Source organism: Phocoena sinus, chromosome 1 (assembly GCF_008692025.1).
Source record: "Phocoena sinus isolate mPhoSin1 chromosome 1, mPhoSin1.pri, whole genome shotgun sequence".
In the NCBI taxonomy this organism is placed as follows: Eukaryota; Metazoa; Chordata; class Mammalia; order Artiodactyla; family Phocoenidae; genus Phocoena; species Phocoena sinus.
The window spans coordinates 35,982,274-36,001,799 of record NC_045763.1 but is presented as its reverse complement, the minus strand read 5'-3'; the positions used below and the strand labels follow the sequence as shown (position 1 = coordinate 36,001,799).

The 19,526-nt window shown below is 50.2% G+C and overlaps 1 protein-coding gene across 1 annotated transcript in view; it reads right to left on the bottom strand.

The window, feature by feature from the left end:
* Positions 1 to 19,526, bottom strand: part of KDM4A (lysine demethylase 4A) — a 42,208-nt gene that overhangs the window by 3,744 nt on the left and 18,938 nt on the right. The window contains exons 13-20 of the mRNA XM_032636790.1: positions 13,631 to 13,729; positions 10,144 to 10,325; positions 8,396 to 8,600; positions 7,846 to 7,922; positions 7,098 to 7,153; positions 5,333 to 5,441; positions 4,807 to 4,992; positions 1,848 to 2,018 (exon numbers count right to left, since the gene is read on the bottom strand). Coding sequence (XP_032492681.1) covers positions 1,848 to 2,018; positions 4,807 to 4,992; positions 5,333 to 5,441; positions 7,098 to 7,153; positions 7,846 to 7,922; positions 8,396 to 8,600; positions 10,144 to 10,325; positions 13,631 to 13,729 — 1,085 coding nt within the window. The remainder of the gene's footprint in view (positions 1 to 1,847; positions 2,019 to 4,806; positions 4,993 to 5,332; positions 5,442 to 7,097; positions 7,154 to 7,845; positions 7,923 to 8,395; positions 8,601 to 10,143; positions 10,326 to 13,630; positions 13,730 to 19,526) is intronic.

The following is a 19,526-nucleotide window of genomic DNA, read 5'->3' as shown; positions in this document are numbered from 1 at the left end:
AAGTACTCAAAAGACACTTCTGCTACACGCTGAAGCATGATGGCTGTCTTGAGGAAAAGCATGCTGTAACTGTTTGAGTTGTAAGAAGTAACTGCTTTTTTCATGAAACACCAGCTTTATTTGAAAAACATGACTGACAGACAAACCGTGGTTATTCAGACTTGGGTAATGGCAGACATCTTCTTGAAAATGAATGAAGTGAGCCTGTCACTTCGAGGAAAATGGACTGACAGTATACTGCCAATGATAAAACCTAAGCTTTCAAGCACAAATTACAATTTCAGAGAAGTTGTGTCCATGAGCTTGAAGCTCCCTAAAATTTAAAGATTTTTTTGGAATTGTCTAATAAAATTTAACGACATCTGGAAGATCTACATAGCCCATTGCACCAATATGGATGATGGTACAAAATCACGCATGAGCGAAAGAGCCATTCTCAGTGTAAGACAGACCAAAGAATGTTAATGTAAGAGGGTATGTTCACCAAGCTGCCTTCAGAGTCTACACTGCAGCTAACTTTTAAGAAACTACCACTCGTTGAGGTCTGGTGTAGTATCAAAGTAGAATAACCACAGTCATCTGAAAGGCTACTTAAATTTTACTCCTCACTTTTTCAATCACATATCTGTGTGAGACCGAGTTTTCTTCACATACTTTAACCAAAACAATATATTGCAACGAACTGAAGATGTGAGGTAAAAAAGGTTTGCACAATTGTAGAAGAGTGGCACTCTTCTAATATTTTTTGTTTTACTTAAAATAATTTTTCGTTTTAAAAAATGGATTATTTCAAATCAATTCACCTCAGTTTTCATTTCTAATGAGCAAATATTGATAGACATAACCCACAAAAATACAAGCTCTTTTGGGGTCCTCAGTAACTTCTAGAAGAGTCCTGAGATCAGTGTTCTCTAAGTTAGAGATACCACCTACTTCTCAGAGTTGGTATGAGAAGTGACCGAGATACCCGAGTAAAGTACTTAGCCTAGTGTCTGGCAAACTGGAAGAGCTTAATAAAGCATAGCTAGTCTACTGCCACAAACACTACCGATAGCATCTTCACTACATGGAAGTCTGCCTCACAACTAATGAATGGACTTTTAGCAACTAAGTTGCTAACGTGGTAGAGATGTGGGAAATACCTGTTGTTTAAGGAAGAAGTGGCTTCATTCCACTAGGCTGGTGCTCGGTCTAACATGAAAAGGTGGGGGTGGGGGTAGTGGGTGGGATGAGGACGGACGGACGGACGAACGATGGACAGGGGAAACCTGAACTGAGTGCTGAGTCCAGAGCCAGGAAACCTAGGATTGAGTCCAGGCAGGGCCCCCAGTGTCTCAGGTATTGATAACACAAGCAGGCCAGGGATATCTCCAAGCAGTTTCTATTCAGCCCCCAAAGGCATCAACTGTAAAGAACCAAAAGCAAATTCCATAAATCTACTAAGAGGGCATGGCAGAAAAGAGATAACTGGCTAATTCTCCCAAAATCACACAGCTACTAAGCAATGAAGCTGGTACTGGCACATTGGTCCGATTCCAAAGCCTGGGCTCTTCTTCCACTGCACCAGAACACCTTCAAAGGGTAGTTTAGACTAAAATACAAGTATGTTTCAAAGAACTGCAAAAAACGCCAGTTCCTACAAGCTTCTAGAGGAAGCAGGGTACCCTAGCGGCACACGATATTCTTTGTACAGAAGGACCGGTACAAACACTTCTTTCTGTTTGGGGGCCGAATGATGGGACCATGGGCCTGGACAGAAAAGGCAGGCAGGCCCACAGCCAGTCTGCCAGTCAGACCAAGAAACTCCCCCACCCCAAAATGCCCATGAAGCTCCTTGCAGACATTACCACTATGTCCTCGGGATAGAGATTGTCGCTGAAGGAGCCGTCGTCAAAGTTGACTTCATAGAAGGTCTCGGTGGTGAGCCTTACCACCTCACACTGGTAGAAGCGCCCATTCTTGTGCTTGCTAATGACCTTCTGGCCCGCAGTGATGCTCTGCAAGGCCCCCTTGGCACGCTGGAAGAAACAGAGGCTTGGGTTATGCCCACATTGAGCTGACAGGCCTAGCAAACGGGGACCAAGATCAGGGGGCTCTTCTTTACCAGGGAAAGATAAGCGTGAGACAGGAAAAGTAAAAAGGAGCAGGAGATGGGAGCTGAAACAGGCCTTTCCAGATGTCCACACCCCAGCCAGGACACGGAAGAACCTAGTGTCATATTTTCCCCATAAATATAGCTCCTCCCTCATTCCCAGTCCACAACTGGTCCTTTACCATCCTGTCTCACCACAAACTCCCAAAACAGACTCTTGTGACTTCCCTACTGTTTCGAGGAGCTGACCAAACAGCACCTACTAATTCACACAGTTTAGACATACATCAAAGTGGACACTCAACAGGTGATCTGAGGCCCAGGGTCCCCACACAATGCTCCACACAGATCTTAGCACCAGCTCTACCCTCAGGGCCAGGGCACAAAGACTAAGGTTCCCTGGATGTCCTCAGCTGCATACTATACACAGCTCCACAGCTCTGCCATCTCTGGGGCCCTCACATCACCCTTCTTCTCATTCTGAACTTGTCCTTGATGCAAATGAAGTCACAGAGCATCTGGTGGTCTTGTGTCCAACCGCCCCTCCCCAAGCTGCCCAAGCTCTGTGCTCCAGCCATGCTGGCCTCCTTTCTGTCCTGTGAGCATGCGTGCCAAGAGTGTTCCCACCTCAGGGTCTTTGTGCCTCTGTTCCCTCTACCTGAAAGGCTCTTCCTCAGTTATCTGCACATTGGCTCCCTCACATCCAAGTGTCCACTTGTGGACAACCTTACTACCTCTCCTCCTCCATTCCCGTATCCAGCTTTACTCTTATGCCGGCCCTTCTCCCCATTTGATACATTGTACATTTACTTGTTTCTACGTGTCTTTCAACTACACTAAATGCAGCAGGAGGGCAGGCACTGTTGTCTTGTTCACCAGCATGTTCCGAGCACCTAAAACTGTGCCTGACATGTAGCAGATGCCCAGTAAGTATGTGAAGAATGAATCAGTGAAAGAAATACTCAACAGTACCCTGTTTCCTCATAGCACCAGCCATCTACATCTGCCAATGTGAGGGCATGGGGGGCTAATGACCATCACCAAATCACTACCCTGTTCCAACACAAAGCTCCTATCTCCTTACCACAGCCAGGACTCAACGGTACCTCAAGCTTTTATTCCTCATTCCCGTATCGACTATTTTTCCCTCTTCCTAAGCTCCTAACCCACCTCCGCCCACCTCCTGTGCTCAGTAGAACATCTTTAATGAAAAAGGGGAATCCAGTCAGCCAACGGGGCCCTTTCCATGGTGGAGGACAGCTTGTCCTCTGGGCTGGTGCTCTACTGTGTCCTTCCTTTTATGATTGTTTTCACCACACTGTTGACAAGCCTTCATCGGCGTCTCCTCCATTGGACTGTAATTCACTGATGGCACTCCGGCTTCTGACCTGACTACCCATGGAACCCCCGGTTTGGGGTGCACCGTGACCACGCCACCAGCCCTGTCTTCCCGACAGCACGTGGCCCTCCTCAGCCTCTGCTGGCTGCGGGGCTCTCCTCTCCACGTCTCTCTGCTTCTCAGCTGCTTTCGCTGCTTCCTGCTCTACCATCTGCTCCTTATACTAGGTATCTCCAGAGTCCAGTTTCTAACGGGAATTAGGTTTAATTATGCTGTTAAAGGCTGATAATATCCAAATCTTAACCCAGCTAATCTAGCTGCCTCCTGGTACCTCAATCAGAATGTTCCAGCGACCTCAAAGTCTACAGGTCTTTCCCTCATTTTTATCTCCCCCACTTTCCTCTGCAAAACAGCCCTGCCCCATCTCAGTTCCTGATCGCAGTTAATACCACATTAGCATCCCTTCCACCTTTAAGGGAGTGGCCTGAGTCATCTTGAATTCACACTCCCTCATCCCTTCCTCTTTCTTCATCCGCTCCCCATGGCAGCCAACAAACCCCGTCAGTTCTACCCACTGTAGGATCCCAGCGTTGGCTGTGACCCTAAAGCTCTCCCTCTGTGTTCCCATTTCAGACCTCACTTCTCGCCTAGGCTAACTGGTCTCCCGGCCTCAAATTCTTATTCCTTCAATCTTTTCTGCAAACCACCACCAGAGTAACTGTTAAAAAAACATATAGCTCAAAATCATAATATTGGAAAAGTTCCCCTTACCTAGTGGAAGAGACATCAAACCCCTAAGTGTGGCAGCCCAGGGCCTTAATCCTCTGGCACTGCCTGCCTTTCCAGTACCATCCCCTGCCACGTTCCCAGAGCCAGTCTCACACGTTCCTTCTTCTGAGACTCGCTCATTCTGTTTCTGAAGACTTCACTGCACTCCTGCTCACAATTCCTTCTTATTGTTTAAGACCCATTTAAGCTTCACCGTTCAGAGAAGTGCAAAAATCACTACTGTATGGGGGTTAATGGTTAACTCTTCTTCCCATCAGTTCACAACACTTACAGAGCTTCTGCGACGTCCCTGACACTGTGTTAAGTATAGGGACACCCAGATTAACAAGACATGGACCCTCAAGGAGTTTATCCAGGAGGAGAGGCAAACAAGGAATCAACCACCAGCAGTTGGTTCCACTGGATTGGGAAGCACAAAGCAGGAGGTAGAGGATGCACAGGGGCCATCTCCTAACCCCATACTCATTAGCAGTCTCCAAGAAGCACAGCGCTTGAGGAGATACTTGCTGACACAATAAATGGAGAGCCTGCAGAGAAAATGATCCCGGAAACCGTCGAGAGGACTCTAGAATGGCACCCTCCTCACCTCCAAATTAGGGATCTTGTGCCGAAAGCAGGTGATAAAGACGACAAAAGGCCAGTCATCTGGCTGCATCATCACTCCTGCAGCCTGAGCACAGCTCACGTGGAAGGCAGTTGGGCAACGGCCATGAGAACACTGCACACAGCAGCCAGCAGCTCTTTTCCTCCGCTTCTTACAGAAGACACATTTCTACAACACAGGAGAAGCAGGCCAATGATTCTGGGAACTAGGATGGTCTCCTCTACTGTACCCGCACCCAAATGCACAGTCCTACGAGCAAGAGCCCACCCCCTTCCCAAAACACGAGGGTACACGCACCCTCTGTTAATCTCGTGTCCAGTCACAGGCATCCTCACTAAGTAGTTTTAACCAGAGGGGGAGAATCGTAAACCATGAACGAAACTGAGGGGTAAAGGATGGCCACTGGGCCAACCAGGCGATGCCTTCCTCAACGCTATGTTCCCCTCTATCCAGAGACTCGGAAACAGGGAAGGGATGTAGGGTCACAAGCCCATCTCTTTCTGCTTACCAGTTTGAAGCGGGGCAGGGGAATTTTGCTCACATCCACTGGACTTCTTTCTGCAATGTTGACAAATCTCGCTTCCAGAATCGCCACCGCACACGAGACATGGACCCACCTGTCAAAAGGCAAAGGCCACCTCAGTGCCCCTGCAGCTCCAAGGCCCTGTGGCCTTCTCTTCTAACATGGGCCTGTCTATAGCGTTTCCTCCCTTACCCAGCGTGACCACTGGACTTCCCAGCAAGTTCCTGGGACCCAGTGAGGTTAAGACCAGAAGCGTCTCCACGCTGAGGAAGCGGAAGAAGGTCCCCACCACAACGTCCCGGGTCAGCGCAGGGTCACACTTCTGACACACTCACTCACCGCCTGTTGCAACAGGAACAGAGCCACAGCTAATTGCGTGTGGCAGGTTCCAGGGAGTGAGAATAAATTAGAAAGCCCCATACACACCTCTTTTACCAGAGGACCTGGGCACTTCCTCAAAATATCTCCAGCTGCGCCCCAATGTACCGGTAATCCCAGCCCTCCCCATCCAGGCCCTTGGCCAGACCTCTCCCGGGGCCGAAGTGACCTCTCCCTTCCTCCACCTCAGACTCACTCGCTAAGGTCTGGCCCTAGCTCCACTAACTCTGAGAGGTCTGTTCAACGGACACCCTTAGAGAATTATTAAAGTAAGTTCTGGGCATTTGGGGAAACTGACACGCACCAAGATGAGATTAACTAAGACGGTGAAAACTCTCAGGATCGAGCCACGTGAAAACCTACAACAGACAGCGTTGGGGCTGCGTGGAAGCCACCTGCAGTGTGTGAGTGGGAACAGATTTGTTTTGCGTGGCCCTGGAGGGCAGACCAAGGATCGTGAGGTAAAGGTGGGAGGTGCAAGCAGAGCCCTTTCCATTGCAAAAAAGGAAGAACTTTAACAGCACTATCTTGCAATTCTGAGGAACACAGTGACCTCAAGTCACCGCAGCAAGTGCCTTTAGAGGAGTGGAAGCAGCAAGCAGAGCAGCCATCTATCTGGAACAGCATGAAGGGGATTCCTGTGAGGCAGGATGCCGGGCGGTATGTGTGCTTCAAGTTCCCACAGGATTTTAGCTGGAAGCAGGGTCTTCACTGCTGGTTCCCCATCGACCTGGGAGTACTCTCCCCTAAGCAGCCGGTCTTCGGGGCAAAAACCTCATTCACCTTACATTTATTTCTACCTCTGAACCACTGAGCCATACATGACCAAGCACAAAAATTCAGCTCAGTGAAAGCGAGCTGCCAGACGGCCAAGAAGCCCAGCTCTGGGCTGAGTACCCAGAACCCTCTGTAGAATCGACTGAGTAGTGGGTAGTCATGGCTGGGCCCTCCTCAACGTCCCACTGTCCTTCTTAAGGACAGTTGCCCTCATTCCCAACAGCCAGGGAGTCCGCCTGCAGGAAGGGCTCACTAGCTCACAGCCGTGGCCACCTCTGTACCAGCCCCAGCTGTAACAAGGTAACTGTCCTCACTTCCTCCACGAAGCCCCCACATCACCTTCACAGGGTCTTTGTACCCTCGTGAGTCCATCTTAGCTCTTCCAAAAGGAGGATGTTACTTACAAGGCTGCCTCAGAGGGGAAGCTCGGGTTGGAAAGTTCTGGGACTGCTCGGCTTCCCATCCTTAAAATTAGTCTTGGAGGTGCTATTTCGGCCCCAAACAGTGTGCTTCCCAAGTCCTCGTCAGTCATACCGATGACGGCCACCGCCCTGGCGGCGTGCCTGCACTCGGTTTCAGAGCCCAGAGAACTCACCTGTCGTCATTGGCTCTCTGCAGGGCTCCTCCTCGCAATGAGCACAAGCAGCAGTCCTGCCAAGAAGACGGGGAGGAAGAGTGGTCACCACCGAGTCATTAACATCCCATCTGCTCTCCCCGCCACTTCCTGCGGGCCATGGTAGCGTCCACGTGAGAAAGCAGCCCACAGCATGCGGGGCCTCGCCTGCACAGACCTTGTAACCAGGACTCCCCTGCAGGAAGACAGGGAGGCCACTCGGGGCTGAAGCGCGCCAATTATTCTCCTGACTTAACATAACCGTCTTCGCTGGTACTGTTAACGACAACTGTAAGCAAAGTCATGGGTGATGCCCTGCTCAAGCTGGGGCGTTACAGGGCTCTGACTGCCTCCTGTGTGGGCACTGCCAGGTTCCAGACAGAGGGGAGGAATACAGGGAAAGCCACCAAGTGAACCATCTGAGTCCATTTTGATGCTCCAACCAGATGGCTCAATTCTTTACAGGAGGTTATGGTCCATCCACAGGAAAACCTCTACTTGGTCCTGACACGATGAAGCAAACACAGCTTCCAGACTCCACCGTGCCCTGCCACAGGTGGGCAGCAAACACTCTCATTGTCGTGGGGATGTTACTCCGACAATGCTCACCGACATCACTGTGTACCAGGCACTGCACAGATCCCTGGGACATAGGGTCCGCGGTTGAAACAGTCCGATCGTGAGCGAAACTTGTCTCACAGGGAGACAGCAACAGCATGGAAGCACTCACCTCTTCCAGGGCATTGGCCGAACACCGAGAACACATCCAGTCTTCAGAAGCCTTTGCAGGGGGCACCCCGTAGCAACCTAACAGGGACACACCGAGGTGAGCAAATTAAACCCAGAGGCCAGAGTCAGAAGGTAGACCTGCAACTCTTTTCCAGACACTACTTCCCAAAGCTACAACCAAATCTTACAGAAACCCCTGAATTCTAGCATCAAGGCCCCCACGGGTCAGCCATACAGTATGGCCCACAGTCTCAAAAAGTCAGACACTAGATTCACTGCTACCAACACCTAGCGAGCAGCAGAGATTAATCCCCTCCTGGTATCTACAATCAAGGGGACAGCCCAGGGTAGACAGTACAAGCACGGAGCCCAGAGTCACAGGAAACTCAGACTCAATCAGCACTGAACTCCAAGAACAGACACATAAGCAATCTGCACTGGGGAGCCGGGGAGGTCACTGGGAGGTCGCAGGGAGGCCAAGAGGCGGCAGGACTTCCAGTCAGACGCCCCCGCCCCTGGGACTGGACGCAGAGAAGAAGTGAGGCACTCACTGGCATGGACCCGGACGCTGCACTTCTTGCAGGACACTAGGATGCTGGTGCCGTCCTCCTCTAGGTAAGGGGTGGACAGGTTGATGTCCGTGCTACACCCAGTCGAGGTGAAGCACATTTCTGGAATCAGTGGCTTGGTCCTCTGCTTCTGGGGCGCTAAATCTGGAGCACTGCCGCAGTTCTGACTAAGGCTTCCAAACTCCACCTAAGGAGGGAGCAAGTGCACACCTCAGTGAACAGCCCCATGTCCTCAGCTCTCCGCCTGCCCCGTCAGCAGAAAGCGGCTCTCTTCCTGACAGGGTACCCGCTAGGCTCCCAGGTGCACAGCCACTATCCCAGAGCCGCTAACTGAAGTTACCTCCAATGACTCCAATTCGATTTCTCACAGCAGCATCAAACAAAGGCCCCCGGGGACAAGTGAGAAAAGGAAGCGAGGTAAGAGGCAACTGGGATTTCAATCTTCCCAAACCAAGTGGTAATAAAATGCACTGAGAGGCTGGTGAGGCTGCTCTTGGCGGCTCCCCTCTGCGATGCACGGCATGGGGGCCCCACCCAGGGAGAGGACGCAGAGCAGGTGCTTCTGTGGGCCAGCACTGATTTCCTCTCGGGGCCCATGTCAGCAGTCACCTGAGCTGCAGCGCTGTCACGTGGCTGGAGCCCCGAGAGCCACTCCTGGCTTGGGGCCCCCTTGGGAAGAACATTATGTCCATGTACTTCCCTTGGCAAACAGCCTGACTGCAAGAATCTGCCGCTTCTGCCACTGGATGGCACCATCACCCCCGTTCCAAGGACGGGGCCCAGAAACATGTCACCCCCCAAGCCTATGCCATTCATGAAACTCTGAGCCCCTCTCAGCAGACCTACTGGCAGTACAGCCTGGCCATCTGCCTGCTTCCCTCACAGGCAAGGGCACATTGAGACATTTTGGGTTTGCTTTTGGTCAATGGAAAGAAGGAACGAGTTACTAACTCAAAAGTACTCTGGTCTGAAGTTTCACTCTTTGGCAAACATGAACCTGGGGCCCTGCCAGGCTCAGTGGCAGCCATGCTACTCTAACCACCATCAGGGGACTGGTTCTCTACATGCCGCCCTGTGTAGGTCCCAGCTGAGACTGACCTGGTCATCTGGCACGTGTGATTTGTGGGTGCCTTCCTGGCCTCCTAGAGCTGGACCCAAAGAGACCCATGACGGTGGAGCCATCAAATGCCCCAGGAGTGGGAGGGGCACGGTTAAGCTCAGCCAGGGTGCTTTCCCATCCCCCTCCCTCCTGCAGGCTCTCTGCTCCTACACCTCCCAAATTCCCTTCCGCTACTGCCAACATCCGAGGTGGCAATGGGAAAGGAAAGAAGAGACAACACTGGAGGAACTGGCTCTTCACCTGACATTCAGAATGATTTAAAGAAATCCCCTGCTCTCCAGACTGACTGGCAAGGTCAACAAACCACCTGGAACGAATCATCACTGACTAGAATAACAACAGAGCAGATTCCTCAGCAAACAGTGTGAGTGCCAAGGGCAGCAGGGAATCCCCCAGAGCCTAAGCCACACCCTCAGCTCTTCCCCAAAGCATTCTCAAGGGAACACCCGCATTGCTGCATGGCTATCTGCCTGGTGAAGCCTTTCCAACACGTGGATGGGGCAGAAGACACTAGGAAAACATGCCTTTCCCAAGCTGTGTCCCCACCATTAAACCTAGCTTTCCTCCGAGCGCTGGCCCCGGGTAAACAGAGGGGACGTGGTGGGCTTACCTGATGGTAAGTCTGAAAGATCATGCAGACGGCGCAATGAGGGGCCTGCTGGGCCATGGCCTCGTTGAATTCCTTTTCGGCCTCAAAGTTTGGAGGTCGGTTCTGCCACAGTTGGCTCAGGGGCTTGGCCCAGGCCTCCGTCTCCTCAGCCTCCTCCTCGGGGGTCCCCTGTTCTGATACATCTAGAGGAAGAAGCAGGGGCGTGAGTCAGTCAGCACCAGCCCTGCACAGCTATGGCTCTGCCCAGGGTTCTGGTCCCAGGTTTGGACTATCCCAAGATCCTATGGGTGACAAAGGCAAAGGGCAGAGGCGATCTGCAAAAGACTCCTTCAGTACTTGGATGATGCTGTGGGGAGCCCTGCAATCCACAGCTACAGCCCCTCCAATGACCTTCTCACTCCTTCCCAGACAGGCGTACTTTCCAAGAGACCCTGGAGTCCTACGCTGAGTAGCCCAAGGAAAGCTCTGGAACATAACTACGGAAGATACCCATTTATGTGTTTACTCCTTGCAACCCAAGCTCAGTGCAAATAAACAGTTATCTCCTCCGCCTTCAGTCCTGTTTAATCCAAAGGGATCTGGCAGCTGCATGTGACCTCGGTGAAGGGCACCATAGCATATTTAGGCCGATGCAGACAATTATAACCAACCCCCGTAAGCCCCGTCAATCAGGCCTAGCCAGGAGCCGTGGTGCCAAAATCCAAGTACAGATATTTTCTGCATCCCGGCCAGAACAAGAGTGATCGAGACAGGAGGGAAGAAACAGAAACGGACTGCTCACAATCACAACAGAAAACCTACCACACTGACATCTGCTCCGCTTATAAAACCAAAAGTGGCCAAGAATCGTCCTACGTGTGAATACTGAACGAACGATGAAAATGTTCACTATGTTAAATAGAAACTGTAGGAATCAAAATTTTACAGTTTACATAGATAAAACTTCATTGAGCTACACAGTTAAGGCATATGTACTGCACTGAGTATGTTATGCCTCAACTGAGAAAAAATGTTTTCAGTGGAGAGAGGGGTGCGTGAGACTAAAAGAGACTAAAGAAACTTTCAAATGCAGTGCGTGACCCTAGTTTGGTTCATACTGGTTTAAAGGGAAAAAGCTATAAAAAACACATTTTTAGAATGAGCAGGGAAAGATGAATATGGACTGAGGATCAGGACATTATGAAGTTACTGCTTACTTTCCAAGGTGTTATGACAGTGAATTTTATATGGGAGACAATCCTCCTTAGGAGATGCCTATCGGTGCACTTTAAGTGAAGTGACTTGACGCCTACAGCTGACTTTCAAACAACACAGCAAATATGCGTGTACTTGTTCGTACATAAGCAACGCATAGGGAGAGACAAGTGATTATGGCAAAATGGCAACAGCTGTTGAATACTGAAGCGACACAGTATTCTTACTGTTTCAACTTTTCCACGTTTGAAATTTTTAATCGTAAAAAGTTTGAGGGAGGCATATTATGATCTCACGTTATTATACAAAGACCTACATGTACATAATTTTAACATCTGACGAGGACAGTCAGGAAGATTAACACATTAAAGTGTTCACAGTAGTCATCTCTGTGGGTAATCTTGCTGTCCTCTTTGTAACTTTTTCCGCTTCCCCAGTTTTCCACAGTCTACATTGCTTTAGCGCACTGGGGAGAATCAAGAAGCTAGGCTGCTGCAATCCAGAGGACCTGAGACCCCCACAGGGGGCTGGAGGAAGACCCCAGAGGGCTTCTAAGACTCCGCATGGAAGTCTGCCTGCTTCCGGCTACAAGGTCTGAAGAGGCTTTCCCACCAAGCTTATCATGATCTTTCTACCAAGGAAAACAGTAGAGATGGGCATCGACATCAGATCAGAAAGGGAACGTGAGGTTTTGTAGAGCTGAGGAAGGGTGATGAGACTCTGGGCTTTCCATGGGAGCAGGCAAGGACAGGACAGGGTAAGAGGAGGCTGGGCATCAGGCAGCAGTAAAAAGGGGCCTGGTCACTGGCGGATCTTACGGGGTCTGTGGGCCCCGGGAAGCACAGGAGACCACACTGCGCTGATGGCGATCACTCCCGGAGCTCCAGTTCTCCTCTGCATCCCTGCCTACTCCCATCTGTCTCCTTCACAGGCTCCTCTTCCTCAGTTTTCCTAACCCCTGCCTCTGTGCCCTCTCCCAGAGCAGCCGCATTTAATAGAGATAACAAATACCACCTCCACACACCCCAAGCAACGCTAGGAACCCAGGGAGGCACTCAGCTCAGGCTTCCTCTTCCTAACCACCCTCACAGCTCCAACGTCAGGTTGCCAACCAGTGGACTTTATCCTCCCCCACCCTACTTCCACTGCCCCTAGTTCAGACCCTCATATCTCACAGAGGCCATGACAAAAGCCCTCTGCTCCTAAGATGCAATCCTAGGAAAAATCTTTTTTTTTAATTAATTTATTTATTTATTATTTATTTTTGGCTGTGTTGGGTCTTCAGTTGCTGTGCGTGGGTTTTCTCTAGTTGCAGTGAGCTGGGGGCTACTCTTCATTGCGGTGCGTGGCTTCTCATTGCGGTGGCTTCTCTTATTGCAGAACGATGGTTCTAGGTGCACGGGCTTTCAGTAGTTTGGCACGCAGGCTTCAGTAGTTGTGGCACGCAAGGCTTCAGTAGTTGTGGCACGCAGGCTTCAGCAGTTGTGGCACGCAGGCTTCAGCAGTTGTGGCACACAGGCTTCAGTAGTTGCGGCTCGCGGGCTCTAGAGCACAGGCTCAGTAGTTGTGGCGCACGGGCTTAGCTGCTCTGCGGCATGTGGGATCGACCCATGTCCCCTGCATTGGCAGGTGGATTCTTTACCACTGCACACCAGGGAAGGCTAGGAACAATCTTTCTAATGCAAATCCAACTGCATCACCCCTCTGCTTAAAACACTTGCAAGGCTCGCAACGCCCATGGGCAAAGTCCTCTGGCTCACGACCACTTCACTCCTCCTCCTCTGCCCATACCACACCCTGGCCTGGCCCTGTACGCCAGCTGCAGCAAGCTGGTTCCTCTGAGTATAACTTCCTGCTTGTCTTTGCCATGGTTACTTGGCACTGTCCAGTCTGCCTGGATTAACATCTCCTCCCTTTAGATCAGTGCAATTACCCCTGTGACTCCTGAGGGCATGGACACATCTCAGTTATATTTGTCACCACATTCGCACAGGGCTGGGCATCAGTTACAGAACCTGTTATCTGAAAAATCAGCCTTGGACCTCCTAAAAGAGGGAAGAACTGCATCCAATTATCCCGTATTAGGCACATTCCAAGACACTCAAACGTATAATGAAACCTGATTATAAATCCCATAACCTGAAATCCTACCCTCTTTATGGAGTATCTGGGAGAAGAGCTAAGCCACAGGCCCACCCCTGGCCCTCAGCTTGGCCCCCTGAGGTCCTATCGGAGGAGGTCCTGATGCAGTGAGAGCGGCTTTCCTGTGGTGAAGAGTGAAAACAACACTTACCATCATCGCTGACGCAATCCTGCAACACGAGCGGGTGGTGGCGGGGGAGCTTGCTTAAGGGCTGACGACGGCCTATGGACTTCTTAACTCTCCTCCAGAGAAAACATGTATTTCATCCGCAACCTGGACAAACCACAAGAAGGAATCAAGTTGGTCTTGCCTCCACTTCCGGATACAGCAAAGTCAGTCTTACAATAAAAACCAAGGGAAAAAAAAAAAAAAAAAAAAAAAAAAAACCAAGGGAAAGAGCGGGGCAGAGAGACAGAGAGAAATGGAAAACCCGACATGGAAAACACCTGACTTAGAAAAAAGCCAAAACGACAGTGTCATACAAACCAGTGTAAACCAGGATTATATAAACCGTTTAGGGGCAAAATTGGTGCCTAGTCAGTGTGGGTCCTGGCCTTCTCAGAAGCAGGCTGAAACAAATGTACCAAAAATAAACCTACTCCAGCTCTAAAGGAGAGCCCCTTCCTTCAGCTCACTGACATGTGTCCACGTCTGAGAGCCCCAGAGGCCCCTTTCCTTGGACCAGGAGGCCAGTAGCACCCGTTACAAAGTATCAGGCAGCTGGGCCAAACAGGTTTGAAAGGCCAGAGCACCCCTCATTCAAAGGGGTGAGGAATAGCGAACCCATTAAAAAGAAAGTAGGCCACTTCTCCTCGTGCACTCTCAAGACCTCAGCTCTAGCTGATACTCTTTGATCCTCTTCAGGGAAGAACGTCCGCCAGGACACAGAGCGCCTCTGAAACTCTGGCCCACTGCAGAAAGAAAGGTTGATTTAACGCTGCATTTACATAATGTCAGAGCAAATGTAATTAGGTTTAAGGTGTACGGGACTGAACCAGTAATACCACATCAGAGCTTCCTTCTAACCAACATATTTAACACTTGGTTATGCTGACATTAGGAGACACGGGTTATAGCAAAACCCACTGAGCAAAGAAATGAGGCTGAAGAGGGCCACTTTGCAACCGTGACCAAAAACCATGCCTTAGAGCGCTGCAGGGAAGTGTCAGCACTGCGGTGCCACCTTGGAGAAGGGACACTGGGCCTGCAGACTCCACGTGCACTACACAGAACCCCAGGACTTAAGGCCCACACTTGGAATGTCAAGAAAAACCAAATGCTGAGCAAATCACAGAGCCTGCTCTTCTAAACATAAATTGAGGTCTATTTGCCTATTCATTCAACAGATATTTACCGAGACCCTACTGAGTCTGAAGGTCTGCCCAGGGAAGGAATGTGTGAAGAGATGGTACCGCTAGGATGTGCTCCCTGCATTACGTGAGTGACGATGCTCACGGCAGCGTGCCATGCTGTGGAGGAGTGAGGATGGTAGGGATCTCCTACCGAGGAGGTCCACGAAAGGCTAAACACAAGCACAGGCTTTAATCAGCCCTGAACTACACCGACAGCCTAAAGCAGCAGTTTCCAAAATGCACATCAAGAGGCCTGAGAAAGCCTCCATCAGAGTGACAGGTGGGGTTCCGTTCCAACCACAACAGCCCTGCTTTTGATTTACATTTTTTAAATGAGTAAGAGGTCACTTAAAGAAGGGTTCTTGTCTAAAACAAACTGGAAATACCAAATTTATCTGACAGTGTTACCAGGAAAATAAAAAATGTAGGGATATGCACCCCAACACCGTATACTTACTGATGAATTACATACACTAATGTACTTTAAAACAAAACACTTTAAACAAAAATAGACTGTAAAAGGATTAAGATAAAAATAAAGTTCCATTATCTGATTCCTGCATCCCCGTAATCTTCTTGCATCCCCTACTACGAAGACCACCTAGGTAACAGGCCTAAATGTGAGATGTGGCAGAGACCAGGAAGTAAAGGCATGAGAATAAAGGAACCAATGAAGGTGGGGATTTCCAGCCTGGGTCCTCCAAGGTGAGAGAGACTAAGAGGGCTCCTGTGGATGAGGGGCGAGTGGTAACAAGCCAAGTTAGCCAAGTGTAAATGTGCTGCGTATGGTACACACAACACCTACCTTGGGTCCTTCATCTGGATATAATACCCAGGGGGCACGAAGAAATTCAGTCTGGGAGTTCAGAAAGGTCAGAGCAAGAGCTGTGGATTTGGAATCCTCAACATTGGGCTCGGAATTTCAATCGTGCAATGGATGAGATGATCAGTGGAAGATAAACCGACTGAAGACCAAGCCTTCCCAGGACAGGAGTAAGAAGAAAGAGGAGATGCTGGGGGAAGGGGCCCTTAAGTGGGAAACCCACAGTCCAAACACTACAGAAAAGCTGAGCAGGCAGTGGCCAAGGGACTCAGCAACTGGGAGGTGCCAGGACTTTTCAGAGATAAGTTCCAGTAGACACACAATAAGGAACTAGGGAGTGAGTACACCACACAGACTATTTTTGCGAAGACCAGGAAAGGAATGAGATGGTAGCTTGAGAAGGGAAATTTCCTCCATTGTATTTTAAGATAGGGGCTTTGTGAGTATGGTTTTATGGGTGAAGAAGCTTGTCCCCCAAAGATGCAGAGTCCTAATAATCCCTGTGAATACGTTAGGTTAACATGACAAAGAACTGTTAAGGTTGCTAATCAGGTGACCATCATCCTGGATTATCTGGATGGGCCCAATGTATTCAAACAGCGCTTAATAATGGAAGAAGGAAGCAGAAGAGTCACTGTCAAAGTGAGGTGACATGAGCAAGACTTGGCCAGATGTTGCTGCCTTTAAAGGTGGAAGGCAAGGGTCATGGCCAAGGAATACGGGTGCACCCAAGGAAGCTGGAAAGGGCAAGGAAATAGACTCCCCACAGAAAGGTACAGAGCCCTGAAGACATCTTGCCTTTAGCACCGTGAGGCCTATTTCAGACTTCTGAACTGAAGAACAAGAAGATGGTAAATCTGTGAAGTTTGTGTAACTTGTTAAAGCAGCAACAGAAAATGAATATGGGGTAGGAGGTGGAGACGAATCATTTTACAGGCAAGCACTGGAGGAGGCAGAGGGGTCAGGACCAAGAACCCCAGAACTTGGCTTCGGGAAAGGAGGAGGCCGCCTCTGTCCACATCTGTTTAACCAAAGGGCTTCCCGAGAGCCCAGCAGATATGCCCAGCGTACCATGCCTGGTGCTGCGGCAACGCAGAGATGGTGATACGGGATTTCTAACCGTAAGGGGCTTACAACCCAGCCAGGGTCTAAGTCTGCCCTTTCTGCTACCATCACTCTGCCTCTGACCAAAGCGGTCAGATCTACTCAAATATTTGAACATCCTCCCACTTTTTCTCCTCTTCTGGCTAAATACTCCTCCTCCAGTTCCTCACAGTGCTGCCTTTCCCTGCAATGTACTCCAGTTTCTAACTTCCCACAGGATTTAACAGAAAAGGCTGGGTTCAAACCCTCGTTCAACCATTGAGCCAGGTGAGCCCGAGCAAGTGGCAGCCCAGTAAAAAACGGGGTGAAGAGCACTGCCCCTCAGAGCTCTTTGTGAGGATGGGGGGGATGGCACGCAAGGTCTCCCAGGCCGCTGCCGGCAAGAGAGCTGGAGCTCCAGGCTCTCTCTTGAGTTCTCTGTTACCCCCGACACGTGGGTTGCCAGGTCACGGTCAATGTTCTTGACGGGGCTCGTTCTGTACAAAGAACCAAGTGTTCTCTCTCCTTCTTTAGGGAACTCACTTTTTCAAAGCAGCCTGAACTAACAAGAACTTCTGCAGCAGACACGTTGCTGTGAAGGCTCGGGCGGTGGTGCTTCAGCAGTCAGTCACCAGGGGCCCTTTCACCTTGGCCCCTGACACAAGACGGCAGCACGCTGACTGAGTAGCAGATGACCCGAATTACACCTTGGGGGACGCTCAAAGTGAGAGGAGGGGGCCCACAGCTGCTTCCAGATATAGACACAAAGCTAACAGACCTCTCCAGGGGCACGCAGAGTGCCTCAGCTTCTGCCCAAGCCTTGACTGTCAGTCTGCCATCCCACCCAATCAATCAACCCTCAAGTCAGCTTCTTACTGGAGCTAAACTTCCATTCGCTCCACCCATGTTTACAGAGGCTCCTAGACCAGGCCCCGGGGACCACGCCGGTGCCTCAAGAGGCGAGGCTGGATGTGGCCCAGTACCTGGCTCCTAGAAGTGCACCTTCACCCGCCTGTGACAACCGCACCCAGACCAAGACAGCATCTTAGACAAGGAGCGAAGGCTGGAGGGACTGGAAGGAGAAAGGGACGCAGCTGAGAAGCAACGAGAGGTTTCCAGGAATACTGGCTTTTGAAAAGGAGCTGGGCCCCAATGAGCACTGGACTGTTCCAGGACAGACAAGTGCCTCTTCCCACCTCAAAACTACCTGCAGCCTGCTGATGGCTGCACAGAATACGAAGGCACTTAAGGCCCCTGGGCTGTACACTGAAAAAGGGTTAGAGTGGTGTTTCATGTCATGTATATTTTACCACAATTAAAACCCACCTGCAGCCATCCTCTCCTGTGCCCGCCTCTGCTAGAGACCCCAGCCCTCCCTCCTGTCAGAGCTCTCTCCCTCTCCCGCCCTCATTATGTCCCACCGCCCCTCTTTAATACAGGCCCACTCGGCCGGCTGCCACCATCTTCCACCCTCTCCTCCCCGGCTCTGCACACACAACTCTCTCCTAGCTCCTGAACCTCTGGCTGCTCTCTTCTGCTTGTCCTTCTCCTTCCCAGGCCCTCTACCAACACCCGCACTGTGAAAACTGTTCTTCATGTTCCACATGCCCCACGGGCGAACTCTCCCACACCCACCAACACCCTCCAGGTGAAGGTGACTCCCAAAACTACCCACCTAAGGTGGGCGTAGTATGCACGTCTCCAATGCCTGCCTCACAAGCAGGTCGCACTCAGCATGCCCCAGGTTGAACTCACACCTGAGTCACACGCAAATAGCCCCTTCCCTTTTCCTGCCACCTCCATCCTCCACTGATACACCCCTGTCCATCCGGTAAGTAACACGAGCCAGAATTCCAGGTCACCCCTGCACTGCCCTCCCACTTACCCCACACCAGCCCCCGGCCCCACGCTCCCACCTTCCAAGCAGTCATTACCCCAGCCCCCTCCATCCACCCCTGCCAGCACCTCACGGCTCAGGTCCTGACCACCTCTCAGACTAAAGGTACAGGTTCCAAACTGATTTCCCTCCTGCAAACCACTTTTCCTCCTGTCCTGAAGGAGCAGTATTTGATTATAAAAGTAACACGTATTCATAAAAAGTATTCAGACAATTTATAAATGCAGGAAGTGAAAATCATCTATAATTTCATCTTCAAGGGAACCGCTGCTGTTTCTAATCTTGCCTCCTTCTTCCCCCAAAAACCTTTATACTGCTTCCAAAATGATCTTCCAAGACATCAATGCAAAGCTTAAAAAACGCTTCACTGGGCAATCCAAAGAACTGACAGTTTCTTTTGAGTGAGTCAGTGGCAGGTGGACAGAGGGGCACTGCTCTAGATTAAGGCAGACTTAAGAGACATAATGAACAGACATAAGATGTAAGATTAATTAAATCTTGATTCAAACAAACCTACTGTAAAATAAATTTTGTTTAGACTACTGAGGAAATTTGATTGTGAACTGGGTATTAGATGATGCTAGAGAATTTCTGTAATTTTGTTAGGTATAAAATGGCATGGTGATTAAGAAAACACCCATATTTTTTAGAGATACACACTGAAGTAGGGAAGAAATCACATGACATTCGGATTTGCTACAAAATACTTCAGCAAATAAAAAAAGGACAGATGGGGACTTCCCTGGCGGTCCGGTGGTTAGGACTCAGCGCTTTCACTGCACCAGAGGTTCAATCCCTGGTCAGGGAACTAAGATCCCACAAGTTGCACAGCCACAAAGAAGAAAAAAAAAAAGGACAGATGAAGCAAATGTGGCAAAATACTGACAACTG